At 38.8% G+C, this 18893-nt stretch overlaps 1 protein-coding gene across 1 annotated transcript in view; it reads right to left on the bottom strand.

Annotated features, from left to right (window-relative positions):
- The window catches only part of PHLPP1 (PH domain and leucine rich repeat protein phosphatase 1), a 280844-nt gene that overhangs the window by 99565 nt on the left and 162386 nt on the right, over positions 1-18893 (bottom strand). Inside the window, 1 exon segment of the mRNA XM_058277856.1 lies at positions 6378-6544. Within this exon segment, the coding sequence (XP_058133839.1) occupies positions 6378-6544 (167 nt within the window).

Genomic DNA, 18893 nt, shown 5'->3' with positions numbered 1-18893 from the left:
CAAAACTAAGACTTGGGGAGAAAATTTATATTCCTTGTGTGTAAACCAGTACAAAGTTGGCCTCCTCACTGACTCTACAAAGAAACTTAAACTTTATTAAAAACAATTCTCCATTGCAAATAATAACAATCTTAGAACTAATACCAACTGGGTTATCTTAAATGAAGATACAATTGATGTCAGTGAGGTACTATTAGTAATCAAGAAAGGAACCATTAGAAACACCAAAAATTACTTGGATTTTACCTGTCCTCTATATTTTGAAAACTGCCTTGGGAGTTTTAATGCCAATAAAGGAAAAACAAACATTGTAGTTCCAAGAACAATGTTTTCCCTCTGAAACTGCTGACCTGTGTGTGTATACCAGCATGTCATCTTTCCAGATTTAGAACGCTAGTGCAAATACCAATTTGAATGCTCTATGGAAATAGCTAATATATTTGAAATGAAAATTTGCAGTGGGAAGAAAAATTAAGGGGATATGTGATTAAGATATGAAGTCACAGAACTCCTACCTGTTATTAATATAAATGCACTATACCTAAAGTTTCTACATGGATATTTCCCCTAGAACTGTGATCAAAAAAATTCATTCCTTGAGACTTGGGTAAAATCATAAAAATAAACTGACCTTTATCCCTACCTCTAAAAAAGTTAGACTGATGATGGTCTCTAAAGAACATATATATGACTTTTTAAAATATACTTTATACTTTTAATTCCTGGCACTATTACTTTGGAAACTTAAATCTTTCTTGCATATTGGGGGTGAGGAGATAAAAACCTCACAGTAATTTGTGATGAAAAAGAAACTACTATAAAGCTCAGCTTTTTCCAAAGGGCAGTATCCCAGCAGCCTCAGCAGTTCCTCAGCTCCCACATGCTAAGTCCCCTTGTCTACCTCCGCCACACTTAAAGCAACAGAGAGAAACAAACAAGATCTTTTTACTGCTATGTAAAACTTAAAAATTTTCTACCTTAAATCAAGGTCAAGACTCTATATTATACTCTACAAAGTCAAAGCTGGTAATATGTAGCTTGGTATGCTCTTTCTAAGCTTTTTAGAAAGAAATGTAAATGAAGAAGGCAGGCACAAAATGTATACTGTATAGTCCATGTACATCTAACACAAAAACAGGCAAAACTAATTTATAGTATTAGAAGTCAGGATAATGATCATCTCTGTGGTAATAAAAAGAGGGAGACTCAAGGGAGGGCTTCTGGGTGCTAATATCCTATTTCCCAATATGGATACTAGTTACATATGTTCACTTCATAGAAGCCTAGCAAGTTTTATACTCATACAAGGCCCTTTTCAATATCCTCTCTCCATTCCAACAGGAGTTTATTCTCTGGAAGAAACTGAACCAAAAAATCTCTGGTTGAAAGATTATCAGGGAGGGAAACCGATGTGGCTCAAGCAGTTGGGCTCCCATTTACCATATAAGAGGTCCAGGGTACGATGCCCAAGTCCTCCTGGTGAAGGCAAACTGGCCTGTGCAGCAAGCTGGCCCACAAAGAGTGCCGTCCTGCACAGGAGTGCCAGCCAACACAGAGAGCTGGCACAGTAAGATGACACAAGAGACATAGAGGAGAGACGATAACAGACATAGGAGAACAGGGAGCTGAGGTGGTACAAGAGAATGATTGCCCCTCTCCCTCTCTGGAAGGTCCCAGGACAGAGAATACAAGCCGACACAGGAAACACACAGTGAACGGACAAAGAGAGCAGACAATGGGAGTGGGGGAAGAGAAATAAATAAATCTTTTTTTAAAAAAGATATCAGGGATAGTAAGTAACAAATGAGAGGTGCTGAACTAAAAACAAGGGGATTAAAACAAATCCACAGACTAAGCTTTGAGATTCCAACTCTCTTCCCCTGAATCTTGGCAGTCAGGCATGCATTACCCAGGCAGAAAATCAAAGGATTCCTCTAAAGTAAAAGTGATATGCACAAGGGAAAAGACTCTGGGATAGTGTCCTGGAGGTTCCCCAGTGAAACCATAGGGCCCAAACCTGATATCCCTAGCAGTGAAGCTAGACAGTTGAGAAGCCCTGACCACAAATACATGGCATCCAATTTGCTTTTCAGATAAAGTCTAGAAAATCTGCCAGGAAATAGAGCATTAAGAAAAAGATAAGAAAATTTGAGAATGAGAGAATAAAACAAGAAGGTCCCATCTAACTAACAGGAATTCAGAAGAAGAAAGGCGAAAACAAAGGAGGAGAGGAGAAGAAAACAAAGGAGGGGAGGGGAGGGGAAAGGAAAGAGGCAAGTCATCTACAAAAAGTTAGGAATCAGAATAGCATAACATTTATTAATTGTGGAAGCTAGACAATAATGATGCACTGGATTTAAAATTCTGAGGAAACATGTATTCCTTTCTAGAAGCCAAATTATCAACTGAATGTGAGGGGAAATAATACTTTCAAATATGCAAAGTACATGTCACCTGCACCCTATTTCTCAGAAGATCCCAGAAGATATTCCATTAAACAGAAGGAATGAGCCAAGAAAGAGGTGCGGATATGAAGTACCAGAAATTTGTTGGCTTTTATTTGGGGTATAAGCTTACAGTCACAAGGCCCTAAAAAGTCCAACTCAAGGTACCACAAGAGGTACTTCCTCACCCAAAGTCTGTTGCCACATGTTGACAAAAGATGATAGGTGATGTCTGTGAGAGTTCAGCCTTCCTCTTTCCTCTTAAGGCTCTGTGTTCCCAGCTTCTTCCAGTCTCAGCTACAGCCTGGCATAGGGCTCATCTCTCTTCCCGGGTTAGTTTCTTTCTGGGCTCAGTTGCTCTGTTCTCTTCACAAGGTCAGCTCTAGATTATCAGGTTCATATCTCTTCCTAGGGCCTCTGCCATGTCTAATGAGCTCTCTCTCTCCCTCTGTGTTCTTCTTCTCTGTGTCTACTTCTACGTGAGAGTTTGTTTTATCAGCCCGCCAAGGGGGTGGTGACTCAATGCTGAGTTGCACGCTAATGATGTAGTTGAATCAAAGCTCTAATCTTAACATAATTTAATCAGATGCCTCAGGTGAATCTAATACAATCAAAGGGTATCATACCCAGAGAAAAAGACCAGTTTACAAACCCAACCAGTATCTCTTTTGGAATTCATAAATATCATCAAACTGCCACAGAAGTGGGGAGCAGGACTTGGGTGTAGGGAAGGACAAGAGCTCCTCACAGCTATTTCTTATTATAGGCATTGTTACTTATCAAGATTTTTAAAAATTCTATATAGCATATTACTTTGATAGACAAAGTTGAAAATTTTTAAAATAAAAAACAAAAAAAATCAAGAAATATGCAAAACAATAGCCAAGAAAAATATAAGGGATAAACTGCAGTGAAAAAATGGCAGCAAGACAACCAATTCTCCATAGCTGCTGCAACAGTCCCAAGTGAGAGCTGAGAAATGCTTCTACAATGAAAGTTGGGGCAAGGGGGTTTTGGAGAACGGAGAGAGAAAGAGAAAAGGTAGGGGTTCAAAAGATTTACAGAAACAGAATCAAGAGGTTTGGAGGACCAATTACATAACTCAAAAAGGTAACAGGCAAAGCAGGTAAATATCCTTTATCTGAATATCTATTATTTATTTCACAAATACTGGCTCTTTGGAAGCATTATATTACCCTATATAACAGGAAACATTTAAATTTTCTTTTTGTTTAGGTTTTAATTTTTTTGCAATTATTATGAAAGCTTCGAATAGAAAAATAAAGAAAATAATGACCACTCAAGCATCCACTATTCAACTTTTCCAAATATTCACATTTTTTGCCATATTTGTTCCTAATTTCGTTTTTAAGAAATAAACATGACAGAGTTGAAACCATCTTCAAACCATTCTGTAATCCCGGATATCCCTTGACTATCTCCCCCAGAAGGTAAGAACTGAATTTGACATTTAACATTCTCATCTAATTCATCTCCAAAATGAGAGCATTGGTTTAGATGAGTTCTAATAGCACTTTCTGTTCTAAGACACCAAGATTCTATAGCATGATATAAAGTTTTCTTGATGTTCAGGAATCAAAGTACAGAAATCTTTTTAAAAATACACAAAAATATTTCAAAAGAATTTTGAACCTCAAAAATAGATTAAATCATGATGTAAACTTTGAGCAAAAAAATCGTATTAACTTATAGAAATATCAGTACAAATAATAATAATACCTAGAGCATACAAAAACCGAAGGTCAGGAATTTTGCTATGGTTTATTTTCACAGCAGCCATCAGCTACAGGGAATGATAAAAATGGCTTAAGCATAATATCTTTATTGGCATTTCCACTGCCTATGTCATTAATCCAATGCAGTATCAAACTTTCTTTGCAGTCATGGTATTCTTTTCTGCAATGCAGTAACAGTAAAAACCTTGCTAAAAAATATTTTAATACTGGTTTTACTTAAGAATGTCCTTAATAATGATGAAGGAAAGTTATTTTTTTTAAAGATTTATTTATTTATTTCTCTCCCCTTCTCCCCCCAGCCCCAGTTGTCTGTTCTCTGTGTCTATTTGCTGCGTGTTCTTTGTCTGCTTCTGTTGTTGTCATCGGCACAGGATTCTGTGTTTCTTTTTGTTGCATCATCTTGTTGTGTCAGCTCTCCGTGTGTGTGGTGCCATTCCTGGGCAGGCTGTACTTTCTTTCGTGCTGGGTGGCTCTCCTTACGGGGCACATTCCTTGCGCGTGGGGTTCCCCTACGCGGGGGACACCCCAGTGTGGCACGGCACTCCTTGTGCGCATCAGCAATACACATGAGCCAGCTCCACACAGGTCCAGGAGGCCCGGGGTTTGAACCACAGACCTCCCATGTGGTAGACGGACACCCTAATCACCAGGCCAAGTCCACTTCCCGGAAAGTTATTTTTATTACATATCAACTCTTAGTTAGGTATCTTTTTAATTTTTTGAGTGATAGAATGGAAGTACACATACAGCACTTTTGCTACATGAAATTTGATGGTTCTCTCCAAGAAACACTTGTGAAATTATTTGGGTTGTGAGCTGACCTAGTCACTGTTTTTCATGGAACATTGTTTTTACTTAAAAGAATAACTGGCAAACTATGATTATTTAGACTGGCGATTTGGCAGGCATTTTCTCAAAAACGAGCAAAGTGAGAATGTCACAGGGTTATCTGTTGTCAATTATAGCATTTGAGCTTTCAATGGAAAAAAAAATTTTGGAAAACTGGTATCCACAGTGAGCTTGACCACTTCCCAATACTTAAGCACTTTTTTTCTGGTGAGGTACGTGGTAATATTAACAAATGTGAGTTCTTGAAATAGCATTCAATACACAATGAACCAATATTTTCAAAATCACCAATACATGATTCAGTAAATTAGGCATGGGTAAAGATCCATTCAAAGTGAAAGGCAAATCAATGAATTATAATGTAAAAGATTTCAAAAGGGACACTAATAGAGTTTTAGATTCCATATTCGAACTAACCTTGAAGAAATGACAACTTTTCAATTTGGTGTTCTATCAAAGAAGAATATCCACAGTTGTCTGAAAGGGCAATTAAATACTCCCCCCTTTTGCACTTATATATCTGAACAAACTTTATGAAAAACACTTACTGGATTATTCTTTCTGAATGCTAAGAACCATACCACAATGGTTAATTACCATAGTTTAATCTCTAACCACATCCGTCATTTAAACAAATGAACAACTCACCATTTGTTAAAACAGTTATATTTCTTTGCAACAAATACGTAAGTACGAGAGGTTTAATTTACCACAAAATCAAGACTCATCATTGCTCCAAAAATGAAAAGGGATAAATGGTAAATTCTTAATTCTGTTTTAGATACCTATATAGTAAAGTTCCTTTTCTTTAGTTATAAAAGAAATCATATTTATTTAACATTTGACTCTTGAAACCTACACATTAATCATCCAAATAAAACGGTGGTGATTCAAACCTTGGTTCTTAAATTTTTAAGGAAATGTCTTTTCATGGAGAAAACAGACCTTTTGTATTTAAAAAGATATAATTTAATCTAAACAAAAACCCCTGCAGTTCAGAAGTAACACACCAAAGGTTACTTATTAACTTTTTACAGATGGATTTGTAGATAGGTTAAGAAGCCGGATTGATTTAAAAAGGACTGTTTCTGATATAAATCTATCCAGTTAATGGATGTCACAAATCATCAATTCCAAAGGCAGGAACCTTGAGGGAAAAAACCCAATTCAGAGTGACAATTGGTAAATACTTACCTCACTAATAAAGTCCCGTTACCCTACCCTCTGAAAGAAAAATAAGGTTTACACACTAGTTTTTTAAGTCAGAATTTTCACGATACACAAGAAGCTGGTTTGTCTTCCCTTTAATTACCCACCCATTACTCACCTTTGTAGTTCACTGAGCCCTCTGGCAGCTGGTAGGCTAGGGTTTTGCCTTAGAAAGTTCTGTTTTAAATTGAGATGGGTGAGGTCTTGGCTGTAGAAGAGGTTGGCAGGCAGATGTTCCAGGCTACAGCATGAGAGATCCACTGAGCTAATACGCTGTGATGCAACCTAGAGGGGGACAAAAACACAATTTAATTTTAATACCAGCCACTTATCCTATAACTACTTTTTATGGATAAAAATAATTTCATTTTGGAACACAAATGCACTATGCAAATTGCACTATTAGTCCAAATATAAACTATGAGATACTTAATAGAACTAAGCCAAGTACTATAAAAGCAGAAAACAGTGCCCCTGCCTGAAGGGTCATTAGAATAATCTAGTACAGAAGATAGGTTACAAAGACCACAGATAATCCTAGCAAGTTTAGTAATACCAGTAGTCTGCTCCAACTATAGAGGTTATATTTCTGAAAATATCCATGGTAAGACAATTCTAAGCTAAAGAATACAAGACCTTGGAGATAGTTGGGAAACAGATACTAACATTTAAACGGAACCTAGGAAAGCCCTTGTATATACTAATTTAAAACCGAACAAAGAAAACCAGTGTCAATAGCCTTTTACACATCTTAATAATGATGGCAGCATATAATTAGATACCATCACATGCCTGCTATAAATTTCACAGGTTGTTCTACCACAAAGTTTCACTGAAATACATATAAATTCATTCTGTTTTGCTTGATGCAAATATTCTAAGTAAAATTTATTTTATGTCTAAATGTTTCTCCCAATGACTTCCTGATTAAATGTCTCCTGCCAGGGCCAAGATCCCAGAGCTATGGACCAAATTGCATTTTGAAGACAGAAAATGCATGGCCTAAGCTCTCAAAAGCACTCTACATATCCCAGTAATATCGCCAGTTTATGCCAAAGCATGTGCTTTAGCCCCACTTACATACTTCTTGGCTCCTTCTCTCCTCAGAGAGGCTGTGGGAGAATAGTTCTAAGACTTGGGTTGATTCTCCCTCACACTCTTTTATCCCTACTAAAACTTTATGACAGAAAACTCCACTCCATCTCTGTGATCAGCTTGATCTCCTTTTCCATTACCAACTCCAGTAATCTGCTAATTACAGAAGATAGTAGAACATAGACTTAGGAGCATGGATTCATACCCCAGCTGCCCCGCTGTAAGCTGGGAGAATGTAAGCAGATTAATGATCTCTCCAAACTCTAGTTTCCTCACCTGTGTAACAGGATTAAAGATGAGACCTACATCTATCTGTCTGGCACATAAAAAACATTCAACAAATTTCCATTGCTATTACTACTACTATTTCCCAATAGAATGATTCACATTTTACATCCACTGGAACCCAAATGTTCCTGATGTCAAAAAAAAAAACATTCAGAAGTTAATATGCATAAAATATAGCCTGCTGATTGTATATCTAAGGTTAAAAATAAACTGTTGTGCATACACAAAAGCTACAGTAATATCAGGGGTGAAAGAGGCCCAGCAAGGCTCAACTCAGAAGATTTTAAAGAGGAAGTCTGAGTATGCATTTTAACACTTTCATTTTTCCTTGAATTTCTACTGTTAAGTAAGAAAACGAAAATTCCAAACAGGGCCAAACCACCATAGAAACCAAAGATGTGAGAGGAATCAGAATTTTAATGAACCTGAAAGACAGGTAAAAAAGCACCACACACTCAAGATTCCCTGGAAAGAATCTGTTCATAGCGAGTAAGTGAGGCCCAGAGGTACATTAGTTATGGAATAATTTATCCAAAAACACGTGTTGAGCATCCAGTGATGCACCAGATCTTGTATTTACTGAGATTACAGCCGTAAAATAAAAAAGATAAAGTCTCTGCCTTGAATGAATATACATCCAGAAGAGAGGGCAATAAAGATACTATGGGACAAAAGTGTTACCATAACAAGTTTAAGAGCACAGAATATGATCTGAGGGGTCAGAAAGGATTCCAGAGGATGTGATGTCCAAGCCCAAATGTGAAGCTCTAGTGCAAGGGTTGTTAACAAGGGGTCCATGAGCTTGAATTGAAATTCAAAATCACATTATTCTTGTGGGGACATGAATAATAAATAAATAATAAATAAATAAATATATTTATTATATAATACATAGTACAGTGTGAACTTAATAAGGAGTCCATGGTTTTCCCTGACTGGCAAAGGGGTTCATGCAACAAAAAAGGTTAAGAACCCCTGCTCTAGTGGAATCTGTGCTTTTTCTTGGTCTGCCCTGAATCCTTTCTCCACTTCTTGTAACAATCCTTCAAATATATATGATCCTGATGGGAATTCCCAAACAAAGTTTCCTGACCCTCTGGCTACAGGGATAAACATTTAATCCAGGCTTGTGCAATCATCATACCCTATCCTCTGAACCCACAGATTAATCCAAGAGGTTCTGGCATGTGCTCTAACCTGTGATTTACATATTCTGAAGCCAGAAGACAGAGAAAAACTGTAGCTAGAGCTAAAAGGAATGAATTGGATCCATATGTATCAGCCTGAAAAGATAAAAAAAGCAAGCTGTAGAAGGTTACACTCAGTTTTAATACCATTTATGGAAAACATTTTTAGCACAAACATAAACAACTCCATAAACTTATGAATAGTTATATGTGCAATAAAGCCATAAAAGGGTAGCTCGACCATAAATCAAATTAATGATAGTGACTGCCTCTGGATAGGCAGAGAACAAGACAAAACTTAGGAAAGGAAACACAAGAGATGTTGAGCTTATTTGTAATGTTTATTTCCTTATAGTGTAATAGGGATAGCAGAAGATATGAAACAACTAGGTTAATATATTAACAACTATGGAATTTGTTATACTATCTTTTGCACTTTTCTGTGCGATTATGTGAATGTACATGTTTTTAATCTGAGAAAAATGTGATAAAAATTTTAGTAAAAAGTGGAAAAAATGAGTTTTAGAGCAGTCATTGGGCTTCCCTTACATTCTGTGCTACATCATGGGTGATTCTTTCTCCTGGAACCAAAAGGTCCCCTTAACTCTTTATAGTTGACTAAATGGTGCCCTCCCCAACCCCACACAAAAGTATGTTCACTTTCTAATCTCTGGAACCTGTGAATATTACCTTACATGACAGAAGATGTGATGAAGTGAAAGGTCTTGAGGAGCTTATCCTGGACTATCCTGGTGGGCCCTAAACGCCATCACATGCCTCCCTATAAGACAGAGGCAGAGGGAGTTTTGAGACAGAAGAGGAGGAGGCGGGTGACCACGGAGGCAGACATTGGAGGGATGCAGCCACAAGCCCAGGAACGCCTGGAGCCTCCAGAGGCTGGAAGAGGCCAGCAATGGATTCTCTCCTAGAGCCTTCAGAGGGAGCGCAGCCCTGCCAACACCTTGATTTCAGGCTTCTGGTCTCCAGAACTGAGAGAGAATAAATTTCTGTTGTTTTAAGCCACCAAGGTTGTGGTAATTTATTACAACAGCTACAGGAAACTAATAGACTCTTCCGCATTTTTCCCATAGTACTTTTTATTTTCGTTCATTTAACATGTGTACTGAATAGCTATTATATGCCAGTTACTATTCTAGGTAAGCACTTAGTATACTTCAGTAAACAGAGATTCCTGTCCTCATTAAACTTATCTTACAAAGATACATATAGTATGTTAAAAATTGGTAAGTGCTATAGAAAAAAAAACAGGCAAGAAAAGGGGGGTCAGAATTGTTGGGAAGGTGGTGGATGGTAATTTACACAGGGCATCGAGGGAAGACATCATTAAAAAGCTGACATCTAGATTTGAAGGACACAAGGATGTTAGCTGAAAGGATGACCTGGAGGAAGAACAGCCCAAGCATAAGAGGCAGCCAGGCAAAGGCCTAACAAAGTCTGAGGAACAGCTTGTAGGCTGGTAAAAATAAGGGGAGAATACCAGCAATGCGGTGACAAAGGTAAGAGTGGGAGCAGGGCCTTTTAGGCTGCTGTACAGACTGTGGCTTTTAAAGTGAGCAAAATTGGAAGCCTGGAAAGACTCTGAAAAATGTGTGGCCTGATCAACTTTCAACATATTATATCATTTCCTTATTTATTATCTATCTCTGACTCTAGACTGTAATAACTACAAAGGCAGGTTCTTTGTCTGTTATGCTCATCGATCTAAGTTCTACCACTTAGCACTTGGTACTGCATTCAAGAAATATTGCTGAAAGAGTGACTACCGGATTAGTGGAAGGGGATATGCCACCTTTCCCTGTGATCTACAAATAAACCCTGTGCTCAGGGTTAGATATGTTAACCTGGCTCCTAAGACAGGATGAGGATTGTGGGTGTACTTCCTTCTTGGAAGGAGTACCTGGACATAAAACACAGCCCCTAGCAGACAGTGACCTGCTTGCACATTTCTTCCCCTTCCCGTCCCCAACTCCCCCACCCCCAACCATATGTAAACACTCACTGGACAATGCTTGGCTAGATATGTGTTTTATGGCACCTGGCACATGCCCACTGCTCTATCTGTCCTCAGTGGGGAAGGAGCAGGATCCTTTGTCTACAGTATACAACAGACCGGGTATGTGCAGACCATCTCCCTGCATCAGCTGCAGGGCAAGACCCACTGGCCATGGGGGGCTGACACCCACTAGTGAAGGTGGCCGTGCTTTGTCTCTTCTCTTTGTGAGTAAACATGGTTGCATCCATGGCCTGTGTGAGCTGTGTCTTTCTCGGTGACCCTGACACCTATATGGGGGTGGGTTGACATCTCTGCTACCCTCCGTGTAGTAGAGCTCCTCTCCTGGAGATGGTAAGAGGGTTATTTTATAACCCTTCCTTTCTCATCAATTTGCTTCCGACCTATCCAGTGTATCCTTTCATTTGGAGACTACATTGAAGAGGAATAATTTTATGCCAACTGAGGCATCATAGAAAATATTCCCTTTGGACACATAAGAGAAAATTATTAAAATGTCAAGTTGTATTTGATTCCTTTCCTCATTCTGGACCACAGGCTTTTACTGCTGGAAGCAAGGGGGAGGAAACCACATTAACAAGGCTACAACAATAAGAGCAGTCATGTGGGAGCCCTGCAGGAACTATGAATATCTACAGTGAGAACATAAACATGCCACAATGACACTGAGGCAGTGGGTTGCCAAAGTAACCACAAAAGCTACCACTAGTTGTATCTGTACCCAATCCCATGCCCAGGCAACAAAAGGAAAGATTTAAGTGCTTCCACCCAGACCAACCTGGGTACATCAGAAATTTACCACAAAGAATGGACTCTAGTTAGATGGTTTTAATTCCCAAATGAAAAAACTACCAGTTGGGCTACTCCAAGAAGCTACTAACCACCTATATAGCAGCTATTAAAACTAATATTAAGAGGAGAACCAGCAAGATGGCAGCAGAGTAAGGTGCTCCTAGAGTCAGCTCCTGCTACAGGGCAGTTAGCAAACACCCAGAGTTCTCTGGAGCTAGCTGAAACACCTGTTTGGGGCTCCTGGAGGCCAGAAGAGCATCCTTCCACATCCTTGAAAGAGAGGAAGGAGGAGACTGCCCATCTGCAGCAAAGACTCGTGAGTAGAGCGCTCCATGCCCCGGAGGCCGGTGCCCATCTTCCACGGGAAGCACAAGCTGCCTCGGGAGCTGTTCCACGGCTGAATTGAAAACTCCACTTCCCAAAAACAGGGGAGGAAGAGATGGTTGGGCACAAATTTCAACTATGATGAGGAAATTCAGTGGGCTACAGTATGATCCTGAGAACAGCTAAGGTTTGAGCCTGTCCAGGTCAGAAAGAGGCTGGGAGCTGCCATCTTAACTCCACACCTGGCACGAGGGGAAGCGGGGCAGACTGAGAATCCCAGTGCTGGTGGCGCCTGGCTTCTTTCCATCCAGATCATATTGCAGGTCTAGCCTAGGCCCCAGTGCCACCTCCAGCAGGAAGGAAGCCGTGGGGACCTGCAACAGGCTCTCCAGGAAATTACTGGGCAAGCCGCAGAGGCCAGTGATTGTCCTACTCTGGTGGCACAAGCCGCCGCAGGAGCTATTCTATGGCTGGAATTGGAAGCTCCATTTCCCAGAAACAGGGGAGGAGGAGATGGTTGGCTGCCAGTTTCGGTTACTGATTGGTAGACTAGGCAGGCTAAGAGATAACCCTAAGAACAGCTGAGGTGTGAACCAGCCCAAGTCAGAAAGAGGCCAGTAGCCACCATTCTGACTCCGCCCCCAGCCTGAGGGGAAGCCGGGCTGATTGAAACTCTGTGTCTGCAGGAACCCACTTCTTTCACCCAGATCAATCTGCAGCCCTCCTAGGCTTCAGCCCCAAATCTGGCAGGGAGGAGACTGAGGAGCTCTGCACCAGTCAATACAAGTAATTGCAGGTAACTTTGACTGGCATAGACTTAAAATCAAAAGTCCACCAGGGCAACTGCAGTCATCTTGGACCTGGACTGCATAGATTGCTGCCCACACCTCAGCTCCATCCCTGCCCCAGGCAGGGGAGTAAGGGATATGATGCTTCATCAGTCTCTCTGGGCAACTATAGTCTAGGCCTGCACCTGGATTATTCCACAGAGCTGTGACTCTGTCCCTACCCCTAGCAAAGGAGAAAGTTCGAAGAAGCTTCATTGGTTCCAGGCACAATGAGGGCAGCTTGAGCCTCCACAGCTTATAGTACCAACTACATGCTTGGCTCCTACTGCCCAACCAGCAAGGGAGAAAGGATAGGAAGCCCTAAACTAAAGAGAAAAACTGCACCCAGAAAAAAAAGTAAGCCAGATGCGAAGATATCAACAAAAAATTACAATCCACACCGAGAAACAGGAAGTTATGGCCTAGTTAAAGGAACAACATAAGCTTCCAGATGACAAAAAGGAGTTGAGCAAATAATCATAGATGTTCAAACAAATCTCCGTAATAAATTCCGTGAGATGGCTAAAGAGATTAAGGATATTAAGAAGACACTGGATGAGCACAAAGAAGAATTTGAAAGCATACATAGAAAAACAGCAGATCTTATGGGAGTGAAAGTGCAATCAATGAAATTAAAAAAACATTGGAATCATATAATAGCAGATTTGAGGAGGCAAAAGAAAGGATTGGTGAGCTTGAGAAATGGCCTCTGAAAGTGAACATACAAAAGAACAGATGAAGAATGGAAAAAATTGAACAAGGTCTCAGGGAACTAAATGACAGCAAAAGGTGTGCAAACATACTTGCTTTGGGTGTCCCAGAAGGAAAAGAGAAGGGAAAAGGGGCAGAAGGAATATTTGAAGAAATAATAGCAGAAAATTTCCCAACCCTACTGAAGGACATAGATATCCCTGTCCAAGAATCACAACGTAATCCCATCTGAAAAAATCCCAATAGACCAAATCCAAGACACATACTCATCAGAATGTCAAATGCCGAAGAGAAAGAGAGAATTCTGAGAGCTGCAAGAGAAAAGCAATGTATAAAATATAAGAGATATCCAATAAGATTAAGTGTTGATTTCTCACCAGAAACCATGGAGGCAAGAAGACAGTGGTCTGATATATTTAAGATACTACAAGAGAAAAACTTCCAACCAAGAATCTTATATCCAGCAAGACTGTCTTTCAAAAATGGGGTGAAATTAGAATATTCCCCAGATAAACAGAAACTGAGAGAATTTCTAAGCAAGAGACCAGATTTTCAGGGTGTGCTAGAGCCTGAAAACAAAAGACAGGAGAGAGAAGCCTGGAAGAAAGTCTAAAAATGAATTATATCAATGAAAGTAACTAAAACTGTCAAAAGAGTGGTGAAAATAAAACATACAGATAAAAATCAAATAGGAATAAATTTAACCCACAATGTAAAGCACTTGTATTCAGAAAACTGTGACTCAATGTTAAAAAAACAAATCAAAAAAGCCCTAAAAAACTGGAAGACCACTCCATGCTCAAGGATTGGAAGACTAAATATCATTAAGATGTCAATTCTACTCAAATTGATATACAGATTTAATGCAATCCCAATAAAAATTCCACCAGCATTAAAGAAAAAATTGAAAACAGGATCATTAATTTTATTTGGAAGGGTAAGGAGTCCTGAATAGCAGAAACATCATAAAAAGGAAAAGGGAACCCTCATCTCCAGACTTTAAATCATAATACCTACCTATAGTGATAAAAACAGCATGGTACTGGCCTAAAGACAGACACAACAGACAACAGAACCAAACTGATGGTTCAGAAACAGACCCTCACAGGTATGGTCAAATGATTTTTGACTAGCCTGTCAAACTCACACAGCTCAGACAGAACAATCCATTCAACAAACGGTGATGGAAGAATTGGATATCCATAGTTCAAAGAAGGAAAGAGGACCCCTATCTCACACTTTATCCAAAAATTAACTCAAAATGTTATGTCAGTTGGCCCTTCTTTAGAGTTGGTGTTTCTCTGTGATGTAGCTGGACTCGGATGTGATCTCTTTTCACAAGCCTTTCCTGTTACTTTACTAGAATTGTAGTTGGTGCTGGGGTTTAAGATATACCCAGGCGATCTGAATCTCTGGACTGACCATATGATAGCCAGGCCCTGAGCCTCAACAGACATCAGCTCCTACACTCTGGTTTATTGGACTTAACCCACTCAGCGAACATGGAGTTGAAGAAGGTCAACCGCCACACCATGGAGCCAAGAGTGCCTACAACTGAAAGCAGGAGGATTGCATCCAGCATCCATGCGGAATCTAACCCCCTCTTGACACAGATGTGGAAAGGACACAACCAATCCAAGGTCCACAAGATAGAGGAATAGAATATGGATTACAGTGGACTTGCTGATATTCTATTCATGAATTATTGTGGTTAGTAATCGAAGAAAATGTGGCATTGGTGTGGAAAAAGTGGCCATGGTGGCTGCTGGGTGCGGGGAATGGGAGGAAGAGATGAGATGTGGAGGCGTTTTCAGAACTTGGAGTTGTCCTGGGTGGTGCTGCAGGGACAATTACCAGACATTGTAGGTCCTCCCATGGCCCACTGGATGGAACGTGGGAGAGTGTGGGCTATGGTGTGGACCATTGACCATGAGGTGCAGCGGTGCTCACAGATGTATTGACCAAATGCAATGAATGTGTCATGATGATGGAGGAGAATGTTGCTATGGGGAGGAGTAATGAGGTGAGGGGGGGGTACATGGGGATCTCATATTTTTTAATGTAATATTTTAAAAAATGAATTAGAAAATAAATAAAAAATATAAATAAAAAAAGAACGAATATACTACAAAAAATATTTTAAAAATCAATCAGAGTAATCTATCATATTGACAGGCTAAAGAAAAATTATGCAATAATATCAATTAATACAGAAAAAAACATTGAAAGAATCCCACACCAATTCATGCTTAAAAACTCTCAACAAACCAAGAGTAAAGGGGAACTTCATCAACTTGATAAGTAATATCTGCAAACTATAACCATCATCATATTTAAACATAAGGAACTGGACACTTTCTCCCTGAAATTGGGAACAGGACAATTACCTCTTCTGTTCATTTAAATGCACTTGACTTCCTAGCTAGTTCAATAATGTAAGAAAAGGAAATAAAAGGTGCACAGATTGTTAATTAAGAAATAAAAGTCTTCGTTTGCAGGGGTCTGAGGGGAATTTGTAGTGACACTTTAAAGGGTACAGGGTTTCTATCTGGGAATAAGAAATTAGATAGTGGTAAAAGTTTCACAACATTGTTAATGTAGTAAAAACCACTGAACAGTACACTTTAAAATGATTAAAATTATTTTTATGTTTTATGATTTTTTTCATAAAAAATATTATCAAAAAACTAAAAATAAAAGCAAGGACCATAAAACTTCTAGAAGAAATTATTGGAGAATATCTTCAAGACCTGGTGGTAGGTGGTGGATTCCTAAAGGAGATGAGAGAAGGACTGAGTGGACTACTGATGTTTAATGTATGTAGAAGTTTTAATTAGCTTTACTGTAAAAGTGTGGAAATGTACAGAGTGGATGGTAACACACAGTGAGCAACAGCTAGTTTATAAATGAGGATGTGACTGAAAATGGTAATCTAGTTATATAAATGCCAATTGAAAGAATGCTAGAGAATAATCTAGGAAGTGGATAGCACAGTAAACCAAGAGGTGGGCGAGAATTGTGGTTGATGGTACAGATTCAAGAATGCCCTTTGTGAGCTAGAGCAAATGTATATCACTACTGCAGGATGTTGGGAATGTGGAGAAGCACAGGAAAAATACAGCTGGAATGACCTATGGACTGTGGTTAGTAGTAATAATATAATATTCTTGCATCTATGCGAAAGATGTACTGTGTTGATAATGAGACAGTATGGGAATGTGAGCCAAATGTACACTGTGGAAATGGTAACAATCAGATGATATTATTTTATCTGTAGCAAATGACACATCACTTTGTGGTATGTTGATGGAAGGGTGTTGTTTGGGAATTCTGCACATGTGCATGATTGTTTTATAAGTTCACAACTTCTGTCCTAAAAAATATATTTGAAAAAAAAAAATAGGGTGGGTTGGGGGAAAAACACACCAAATGTAAGATAAAGACTATGATTAGTAGTAAGATTTTGACAATATTCTTTCATAATTTGTAGCAAACATCTCATGACAATGCAAAGTGTTGGTGGAGGGTTGATGTATGGGACCCCATATGATGTTATGCATGTTTGCTTTGTAAGTTCACAACTTTTACTATATACTTGTTTATGTATGTTCATATATAAATGATATAAAGATAATAATTATAGGATTGGTTGGGGGAAAAATACTTTGTTCAGTAGTAATATTTTGACAATGCTCTTTAATCATTAGTTAAAAAGATTTAACAACAATGCGAGTTATTGGTGATAGGATGAGTTATGAGAGTCCTGTGTGATGTTATATATGTTTGTTTTATAAGTTCACAACTACTATTATATACTTATTGTTCATGTATGTTTATGTATGCGTGATATACTTCAATAAGTTTTTTAAAAAATGTTACTGTATTCAGTTTTGTAAATTGGGACCCTGACTGTCATTCATTAAAACAGGCATGGCCTCTTTTGCTAAGATTGATATTATCACAGGGCACAGATAAGTTGCTACCTAGGGAATTAAAATATTTGCAAATTTTGAAAAAACAAACAATGGGAAGGGGAGGGAGGGGTGGGGAGGGACGGAGGGAAGAGAAGGGAAAAGAGAAACCAGAAAGCCACTTGTGTACACCTCAGACCAAGCAGCCTTATATTATTCTTTTTGTTTTCAAATAGTAGTAAAAGCCATAAAAGTTAAAATTTAGGTAGTGCTTCTTTTGTGGTATCTACTTTTCTAAGTGCTTTGGACATAATATTTAATCTTCACAACAGCTTAATATAGTTAAGAATTTATTCTATTTAAAGATGAGTGTTAAACTGAGTCACAGAGTAGTTAAATAACTTTGCCGAGATCACATTATTAAAGAAGTAGCACATCCAGACACTGAATAAGAACCTGTACTATTAACAGTATGTCATCAGATCAAGCCCTCGAACACAGTTTTGAACTCATCAGAAAGCAGTTTCTTCCAACACGCATAATAAAAGAATAATATAATCCCTTGGAACAGAGCAAAGAAGATTAGACATAGTCCCTAGGATAAGTTTAAGCCTTAGGAATGAAGACAAGGTAGTGATGGACAGTGAGTCCTCCTTGAGAGAAGACCATTTTATAACCAAATAAAGATTTCAGAGAAGAGGTGAAGCCTTATGGGGGCATCATTCCTTGACAACATGAGTCCTATACCACTCTGATCTCATAGGCTTGTCCAACTGGGCACAGTGATGCTACCTTGTGAGTGCCTAACCAAATTTTTAAAAGGTTACAAGAATTTGGAAAGAAAGTGAAAACAACAGGCATGCACAGAAATAGCCTCAAATCTTTCTTACAGAAGAAGGATTTTACAATTAGACTATTAAACCCTTTTGATAAAAGTTACTGTACTTGGAAGATACAAAGTTTAGGCCCAAGCAACTTGACATATAGGAGAAAGGCCACAAGCTTGACAATATGCAGGGATGTGTAGGAACTACTCTGCAACATTAGCTATGTGGCTTTGGAAAAGTCACTTCACTTGTATGTCCTACAGTTTCATCATCTCTAAAGTAGAATAAATAATAGCTACTCCAACCAACTAACCAGTTGCTGTAAATAATAATTTTCTTGTTTTAAAAAACCCAGGAGGTTCTGTAGACTAAGTATCCCCAGATAATATCCAGACTAGAGGTAATATAAATCTATAAAACAGAAAAAGGACCATAGTATAGTCTACTAACCCTGATACCTTGAGCAGTTATAAAGATGAAGCTCAATCAAACATGCAGAACATTACACTCGTCATGCAGCTCAAGGCCACCAATAAAATACACATGAATGGATTCAAGTTTTAGAAGATCAGTTCAAGGTTATCTTGCCTTGGGAAACCACTGCTAGTCTGTATTAACAAACAATCAATCAAGCAAATAA

This window comes from Dasypus novemcinctus, chromosome 16, assembly GCF_030445035.2.
Source record: "Dasypus novemcinctus isolate mDasNov1 chromosome 16, mDasNov1.1.hap2, whole genome shotgun sequence".
Taxonomy (NCBI): domain Eukaryota; kingdom Metazoa; phylum Chordata; class Mammalia; order Cingulata; family Dasypodidae; genus Dasypus; species Dasypus novemcinctus.
Note: the sequence above shows the minus strand (reverse complement) of the source record. Positions and strands in the feature narration are given on the sequence as shown.